Source organism: Bubalus bubalis, chromosome 8, assembly GCF_019923935.1.
Source record: "Bubalus bubalis isolate 160015118507 breed Murrah chromosome 8, NDDB_SH_1, whole genome shotgun sequence".
Lineage (NCBI taxonomy): Eukaryota > Metazoa > Chordata > Mammalia > Artiodactyla > Bovidae > Bubalus > Bubalus bubalis.
The window spans coordinates 38,891,799-38,901,325 of NC_059164.1; the positions used below are offsets into that span (position 1 = coordinate 38,891,799).

The window sequence follows — 9,527 nt, forward strand, 5'->3', positions numbered from 1 at the left end:
GGCAGATTTGCAAATGTCTCATCTAAAGTCAAGAGTGACATGATTATCTTTGGTAAACAGAACAGGATTGGCAGCTTGGAGTAACTCCAGACCAGTTTTTGAGGCTATAATAATACTTTGAAGAGACACAAGAATGACAGTCAGTTTCAAAGTTCAAGCAGGTAACTTAAATGAGTGAAACAGGGCTGGTTAGAACTATGGAAAACTGAGACCACACACTATATCTAAGGAAAATATCATCTACTCAGTTCCAGAAACAACTGCTGCTGCTGCTGCTAAGTTGCTTCAGTCGTGTCCGACTCTGTGCGACCCCATAGACGGCAGCCCACCAGGCTCCCCCGTCTCTGGGATTCTCCAGGCAAGAACACTGGAGTGGGTTGCCATTTCCTTCTCCAAAGCATGAAAGTGAAAAGTGAAAGTGAAGTCGCTCAGTCGTGTCCGACTCTTCAAACCCATGGACTGCAGCCCACCAGTCTCCTCCGCCCATGGGATTTTCCAGGCATGAGTACTGTAGTAGGGTGCCATTGCCTTCTATCGGTTCAGTTCAGTTTAGTTGCTCAGTCGTGTCCGACTCTTTGTGACCCCCTGAATCGCAGCACACCAGGCCTCCCTGTCCATCACCAACTCCTGGAGTTTACCCAAACTCATGTCCATCAAGTCGGTGATGCCATCCAGCCATCTCATCCTCTGCCATCTCCTTCTCCTCCTGCCCTCAATCCCTCCCAGCATCAGGGTCTTATCCAATGAGTCAACTCTTCGCATGAGGTGGCCAAAGTATTGGAGTTTCAGTCTCAGCATCAGTTCTTCCAATTAAGTCAGCTTAATATTCCTGAGCTCTTTTAGCCATTTCATTACACTGTTCACTAATTTCAAATCTGTAAACAACTCATTTCTTTTCAGATTATTAATCATCCACAGTCAAAACATTATGATATAATAGTTTCAAGACTTTTTTTCATGCCTGATCTCCCAATGAGTCTGTGGAAAATGTAATACTGTGTAGGTGAATAGAATTCTACATGCAGTGAAGACAGCTCTCTCATTTCTTACTATCAAGGAATACCAAGCCCTGAATAGCAGATGTAGAATATTCTGAAAATAGCAAATTGCAGCTGTGGGTTACAGACAGGTAGAGATGACGTTGTGAGATATTCTTTCCACAAGTGTGAGTAGGTACTCGCAGTCAGCATTTATTGAAGGCTTGGTCTGTCCAAGTCCTAGACACTATGCTATCTGGCCCTAAATGAAGTGAAAGTACATCAGACAGAGACACTTCCTCAGGCAACTGGGGTTGAAGATGTACATATAGGACATGAACTGAGTCAACAACCTTGTCTTCCTCTGGAGATAAATGCTTGCTGATGCCACAGGGAAGTCTGGAGCAGTTATATCTCAGTACTCAGGGAGCTCCCTGATACTCCTGACTTACCAAGTCCTCACCTTGGAGGGAGGAAGCAAAGCTGGTGCCTTCTATGCTGCTGCTAAGTCGCTTCAGTTGTGTCCGACTCTGTGCGACCCCATAGACAGCAACCCACCAGGCTCCCCCGTCCCTGGGATTCTCCAGGCAAGAATACTAGAGTGGGTTGCCATTTCCTTCTCTAATGCATGAAAGTGAAGAGTGAAAGTGAAGTCGCTCAGTCGTGTCCGACTCTTCGTGACCCCATGGACTGCAGCCCACCAGGCTCCTGCATCCATGGGATTTTCCAGGCATGAGTACTGGAGTGGGGTGCCATTGCCTTCTCCAGTGCCTTCTATAGAGAAAGGCAAAAAAAGTCCTGTAATTTTATGATTTATTAACTAATTTATAATTTTAACTACAGTATCTGGTTTGAACAAATTTTACCTGTGCACATGATCTGTCCCAAAGACAATTATTTTGTCTTTTCTTGACTCGGCTAGGGCAATTAGTGATGACCGAAAGGTAGCGGCGGATTCCAGGAACAACAAGGAAGCAGATTGGATAGGAATTAATAACTATAATACACATACACAGAAATATCTATTTATAGAAACAAAAATAAACAATAAAATATAAAACAATAATAAACTAAAAATAAAACAAAAAATAGTAAAATATTTTATACATGTATAAAACAATGCAATTGTTTGCCTGAGTCATGGCAATTTTTACTATCTTCTTATTCCATATTTACATAATTCCTAAATTGTTTCAAGTCATATGTTAAAAAATAATGCCAAGTTTTTTTTGAAATTGTCAGTTCCTTTCTTCATTCCATTTATTTCCCATGCATATGCTAGTTCATAATAAAATTAACACATTCCTTGACCATCTAAAGATATATAAGAAAATCCCTATTCCTACCTGATTATATCCCACAGAAACAAACACAATTAACAACCTGATTTATATTTGTTCAAATTCTCTTCTGTAAATGTATAACTCCTTAAATATATAATTATATATTATACTTATGGATCATTTAATCCTTTTTTTCATTTAATTTTTTTTTTCTAGGTTTGAGACATAATTAATACACAATACTATGCTGGCGGCTGCAACGGGCGCGCAAAAGCGTGGCCGGCTGTGACCGGCGCGCTAAAGCACGGCTGAGAGGAGTTACCCCACGTCTGAGGCCAGGGGCAGCAGCCAAGAGTGCCAGACTGCGACAGCACAGGAACGGCAGAGATGAGCTACACCACGTCCGAGGTCAGGTGGGGCGGCCGAGAGGAGATACCCAGCCTCCGAGGTCAGGGGTGGCGACGAGAGGAGTTACCCTGTGTCCAAGGTCAGGGGCGGCGGCTGGGAGGAGATACTCCACACCCTTAAGGCCGAGGCCAGGGGCGGCAGGTGGGAGGAGCAACCCCACACCCAAGGCCAGGGGCGGTGGCCGGGAGGACCAATCCCACGCCGTGGCTGCGCGGGCACAGGAGGGCCTAGAGGAGTTATCCCACGTTGAAGGTCAGGAAGGGCAACAGTGAGGAGATACCCCTCGTCCAAGGTAAGGAGCAATGGCTGCACTTGGCTGGAGCAGCCGTGAAGAGATACCCCATGTCCAAGGTAAGAGAAACCCAAGTAAGACGGTAGGTGTTGCAAGAGGGCATCAGAGGGCAGACACACTGAAACCATACTCACAGAAAACTAATCAATCTAATCACACTAGGACCACAGCCTTGTCTAACTCAATGAAACTAAGCCATGCCCGTGGGGCAACCCAAGATGGGCGGGTCATGGTGGAGAGATCTGACAGAATGTGGTCCACTGGAGAAGGGAATGGCAAACCACTTCAGTATTCTTGCCTTGAGAACCCCATGAACAGTATGAAAAGGCAAAATGATAGGATACTGAAAGAGAAACTCCCCAGGTCAGTAGGTGCCCAATATGCTACTGGAGATCAGTGGAGAAATAACTCCAGAAAGAACGAAGGGATGCAGCCAAAGCAAAAACAATACCCAGCTGTGGATGTGACTGGTCATAGAAGCAAGGTCTGATGCTATAAAGAGCAATATTGCGTAGGAACCTGGAATGTCAGGTCCATGAATCAAGGCAAATTGAAAGTGGTCAAACAAGAGATGGCAAGACATTCTAGGAATCAGCGAACTGAAATGGATTGCAATGGGTGAATTTAACTCAGATGACCATTATATCTACTACTGCAGGCAGGAATCCCTCAGAAGAAATGGAGTGGCCATCATGGTCAACAAAAGAGTCCGAAATGCAGTACTTGGATGCAATCTCAAAAATGACAGAATGATCTCTGTTCGTTTCCAAGGCAAACCATTCAATATCACAGTAATCCAAGTCTATGCCCCAACCAGTAATGCTGAAGAAGTTGAAGTTGAACGGTTCTATGAAGACCTAAAAGACCTTTTAGAACTAACACCCAAAAAAGATGTCCTTTTCATTATAGGGGACTGGAATGCAAACGTAGGACGTCAAGAAACACCTGGAGTAACAGGCAAATTTGGCCTTGGAATATGGAATGAAGCAGGGCAAAGACTAATAGAATTTTGCCAAGAAAATGCACTGGTCATAACAAACACCCTCTTCCAACACCACAAGAGAAGACTATACATGGACATCACCAGATGGTCAACACCGAAATCAGATTGATTATATTCTTTGCAGCCAAAGATGGAGAAGCTCTATACAGTCAGCAAAAACAAGACCAGGAGCTGACTGTGGCTCAGACCATGAACTCCTTATTGCCAAATTCAGCTTGAAATTGAAGAAAGTAGGGAAAACCACTAGACATTCAGGTATGACCTAAATCAAATCCCTTATGATTATACAGTGGAAGTGAGAAATAGATTTAGGGGCCTAGATCTGATAGATAGAGTGCCTGATGAACTATGGAATGAGGTTCATGACATTGTACAGGAGACAGGGATCAAGACCATCCCCATGGAAAAGAAATGCAAAAAAGCAAAATGGCTGTCTGGGGAGGCCTTGCAAATAACTGCGAAAAGAAGAGAAGCGAAAAGCAAAGGAGAAAAGATATAAACATCTGAATGCAGAGTTCCAAAGAATAGCAAGAAGAGATAAGAAAATCTTCTTCAGCAATCAATGCAAAGAAATAGAGGAAAACAACAGAATAGCAAAGACTAGGGATCTCTTCAAGAAAATCAGAGATACCAAAGGAACACTTCATGCAAAGATGGGCTCGATAAAGGACAGAAATGGTATGGACCTAAGAGAAGCAGAAGATATTAAGAAGAGATGGCAAGAATACACAGAAGAACTGTACAAAAAAGATCTTCATGACCCAGATAATCATGATGGTGTGATCACTGACCTAGAGCCAGACATCCTTGAATGTGAAGTCAAGTGGGCCTTAGAAAGCATCACTATGAACAAAACTAGTGGAGATGATAGAATTCCAGTTGAGCTATTCCAAATCCTGAAAGATGATGCTGTGAAAGTGTTGCACTCAATATGCCAGCAAATTTGGAAAACTCAGCAGTGGCCACAGGACTGGAAAAGGTCAGTTTTCATTCCAATCCCAAAGAAAGGCAATGCCAAGAAATGCTCAAACTACTGCACAATTGCACTCATCTCACATGCTAGTAAAGTAATGCTTAAAATTCTCCAAGCCAGGCTTCAGCAATACGTGACCATGAACTTCCTGATGTTCAAGCTGGTTTTAGAAAAGGCAGAGGAACCAGAGATCAAATTGCCAACATCCGCTGGATCATGGAAAAACCAAGAGAGTTCTAGAAAAACATCTATTTCTGCTTTATTGACTGTGCCAAAGCCTTTGACTGTGTGGATCACAATAAACTGTGGAAAATTCTTCAAGAGCTGGGAATACCAGACCACCTGATCTGCCTCTTGAGAAATGTGTATGCAGGTCAGGAAGCAACAGTTAGAACTGGACATGGAACAACAGACTGGTTCCAAATAGGAAAAGGAGTACCTCAAGGCTGTATATTGTCACCTTGCTTATTTAACTACTATGCAGAGTACATCATGAGAAACGCTGGACTGAAAGAAACACTAGCTGGAATCAAGATTGCTGGGAGAAATATCAATAACCTCAGATATGCAGATGACACCACCCTTATGGCAGAAAGTGAAGAGGAACTAAAAAGCCTCTTGATGAAGGTGAAAGTGGAGAGTGAAAAAGTTGGCTTAAAGCTCAACATTCAGAAAACAAAGATCGTGGCATCCGGTCCCATCACTTCATGGGAAATAGATGGGGAAACAGTGGAAACAGTGTCAGACTTGATTTTTCTGGGCTCCAAAATCACTGCAGATGGTGACTGCAGCCATGAAATTAAAAGACGCTTACTCCTTGGAAGGAAAGTTATGACCAACGTAGATAGCATATTCAAAAGCAGAGACATTACTTTGCCAACAAAGGTTCGTCTAGTCAAGGCTCTGGTTTTTCCTGTGGTCATGTATGGATGTGAGAGCTGGACTGTGAAGAAGGCTGAGAGCCGAAGAATTGATGCTTTTGAACTGTGGTGTTGGAGAAGACTCTTGAGAGTCCCTTGGACTGCAAGGAGATCCAACCAGTCCATTCTGAAGGAGATCAGCCCTGGGATTTCTTTGAAGGAATGATGCTAAAGCTGAAACTCCAGTACTTTGGCCACCTCATGCGAAGAGTTGACTCATTGGAAAAGACTTTGATGCTGGGAGGGATTGGGGGCAAGAGGAGAAGGGGACGACAGAGGATGAGATGGCTGGATGGCATCACTGACTCGATGGACATGAGTCTGAGTGAACTCCGGGAGTTGGTGATGGACAGGGAGGCCTGGCGTGCTGTGATTCATGGGGTCGCCAAGAGTCGGACATGACTGAGCGACTGATTTGATATGATCTGATCTGACTATGCTAGCTCCTATTATATAACAAGTGATTCAATATTTCTAAACATTTCAAATTAAGTCTAGTTATGATATAGTAACCATACAAAGATATTACATAGTTATCGACTGTATTTCCCACACTGTACATTTCATATCCCAGACTCATTTATGCTGAAACTGGGAGTTTATAGCTCTTAATCTGCTTCACCCATTTCTTTTCTCTCCCTGATCCCCTCGTCTCTCTGGCAACCACCTGTTTACCCTCTGTATCTATGACTCTGTTTCTGTTTTTTTAAGCTTGCTCATTTGTTTTGTTTTTTGGATTTCACATACAAATGAAATCATACAATATTTGCCTTTCTCTGTTTGGTTTATTTCATTTAGCATAACACCATCTAGGTACCTCCATGTTGTTGCAAACGGCAAGATTTCATTCTTTTTCATGGCTTAACAATATTTCATGTGTGTGTGTACTGACATGTAAAAACATATCTAAAACAGTGAATAAATTGGTTTCAGAAATAAAGTACTTTATTAAATGGCAGGGAAGTTAGCCTGTGTAAATGTAAAGCTATGTTTCACTCTGGAGATTCCTTAGAAAACTGGAAATAGAACTGCCACACGACCCAGCAATCCCACTGCTGGGCATACACACTGAGGAAACTGGAATTGAAAGAGACACGTGTATCCCAATGTTCATCGCAGCACTGTTTATAACAGCCAGGACATGGAAGCAACCTAAATGTCCATCAGCAGACGAATGGATAAGAAAGCTGTGGTACATATACACAATGGAGTATTACTCAGCCATTAAAAAGAATACATTTGAATCAGTTCTAATGAAGTGGATGAAACTGGAGCTGATTATACAGAGTGAAGTAAGGCAGAAAGAAAAACACCAATACAGTATACTAACACATATATATGGAATTTAGAAAGATGGTAACAATAACCCTGTATGTGAGACAGCAAAAGAGACACAGATGTATAGAACAGTCTTTTGGACTCTGTGGGAGAGGGAGAGGGGGGATGATTTGGGAGAATGGCACTGAAATATGTATAATATCATATAAGAAATGAATCGCCAGTCCAGGTTCGATGCATAATACAGGATGCTTGGGGCTGGTGCACTGGGATGACCCAGAGGGATGATATGGGGAGGGAGGTGGGAGGGGGGGTTCAGGATTGGGAACACGTATATACCCGTGGCAGACTCATGTTGATATATGGCAAAACCATTACAATATTTTAAAGTAATTAGCCTTTAATTAAAATAAATAAATTAAAATTTAAAAAAATGGAAAATCCTAAAAAATAAATACAGGTTCACAATGTTAGCAGGCAAAATAAACAGAGAAATAAGCACATTTTTAAAATATTGCAAAATATTCAAGTTGATTGATTTAATTTAAATATTTCTCCAAAGTGGGGTACAAGTAAATATGTTCCAAACAACTCAGATCCTAATTAGAAACCACTGACATTCCTCCTGTTATTTTGATGTCAATTCCCTTCCCACTATCATTAAATAGCTGCTGCTGCTGCTGCTGCTGCTGCTAAGTCGCTTTAGTCGTGTCCGACTCTGTGCGACCCCATAGACAGCAGCCCACCAGGCTCCCCCGTCCCTGGGATTCTCCAGGCAAGAACACTGGAGTGGGTTGCCATTTCCTTCTCCAATGCATGAAAGTGAAAAGTGAAAGTGAAGTCGCTCAGTCGTGTCCGACTCTTCACGACCCCATGGACCGCAGCCCACCAGGCTCCTCCGTCCATGGGATTTTCCAGGCAAGTGTACTGGAGTTGGGGTGCCATTGCCTTGGTAAACCAGAATTCCTCACAGGAAAAATGCAACAAAGAATTTACAAAACATGGTGACCACTAGGGGGCATATTGTATTTTCTTATCAGAGAGATGGCACTAAATTCTGTTTTTATAATTTTAAGCAGTCCTAATAACAGGTGACAAACTTTGAAATTAGTAACATTTACAAAAATAGCTCAAAATTTATTTTTATCATTATAAGAGGAATACATGTTTTCTATAAACAATTATAAATTATTTAGTAGTATAAATTTAAGGAATTCCTGTTAATTCTGTCAAGTGGCATACAAAATTATTTTAATATTGCACATATATATTTCCAACATGAGTATTTTTTTACACTACTTTCATACACTTAATTTCCTATTATAAGCATTTCCACCACATTACTATATTTGGTTAAATTCAATTTTTGTCTTTCTTATATTCCATCTTATATTTATATTTACAGAGTGCTTAAACTTTCCTTTATTATTGAATATTTAGGCCGTCTCAGATTTTCCATTAACATAATCCATACCCTTTCTGTGTTGTTGGGTGTTGTCATTATAGACATGCCTGAACCGGCTAAGTCTGCTCCTGCCCCTAAAAAGGGCTCTAAAAAAGCTGTGACCAAGGCCCAGAAGAAGGACGGCAAGAAGCGCAAGCGCAGCTGCAAGGAGAGCTACTCCGTGTACGTGTACAAGGTGCTGAAGCAAGTCCATCCGGACACCGGCATCTCGTCCAAGGCCATGGGAATCATGAACTCCTTCATCAATGACATTTTCAGAATCATGAACTCCTTCGTCAATGACATTTTCAAGCGCATCGCTGGCGAGGCATCGCGCCTGGCACATTACAACAAGCACTCAACTATCACATCCAGGGAGATCCAGACTGCCGTGCGCTTGCTGCTACCTGGGGAGCTGGCCAAGCACGCCGTGTCCAAGGGCACTAAGGCTGTCACCAAGTATACCAGCTCCAAGTAAATATAATATGCCTAGCCGCTGTTAATGGAGAAGGCAATGGCACCCCACTCCAGTACTCTTGCCTGGAAAATCCCATGGACGGAGGGCCTGGTGGGCTGTAGTCCATGGGGTCGCTAAAAGTCGGACATGACTGAGCAACTTCACTTTCACTTTCACATACCCTGAAAAGTGCACTAGTAAAAACATAAGTGTAGGCAGACCTGGATCATGTCTCAACTATGCCATTTACTACTTGAGCTGTGGGGTTAGTCATTAATACTTCTAACCTTCAGGGTATTTTTTCTTTCTTCTTCATTCTTAAAATGATGGATAATAAATAGTATCTAATGGCAATTGCTTTTAGGACTAAGTGACTTAAAACCCATAGAAAAGCATGAGCTCAGTATATAGAAAGTATTAAAGACATGCTAGCTTATATTAGAATTTAATCCCAGGTGGCACTAGAGGTAAAGAATTCCCTGTCAATGCAGG

General features: G+C 42.2%; 1 protein-coding gene across 1 annotated transcript; it reads left to right on the top strand.

The window, feature by feature from the left end:
• The first annotated feature begins 8,616 nt into the window (after nucleotides 1-8,616).
• Nucleotides 8,617-9,060, top strand: LOC102399756 (histone H2B type 2-E-like). The gene has a single exon (XM_045166521.1). It carries the CDS (start codon nucleotides 8,643-8,645, stop codon nucleotides 9,054-9,056), a length of 414 nt encoding a protein of 137 aa, XP_045022456.1. The 5' UTR covers nucleotides 8,617-8,642; the 3' UTR covers nucleotides 9,057-9,060.
• The last annotated feature ends 467 nt before the right edge of the window (nucleotides 9,061-9,527 follow it).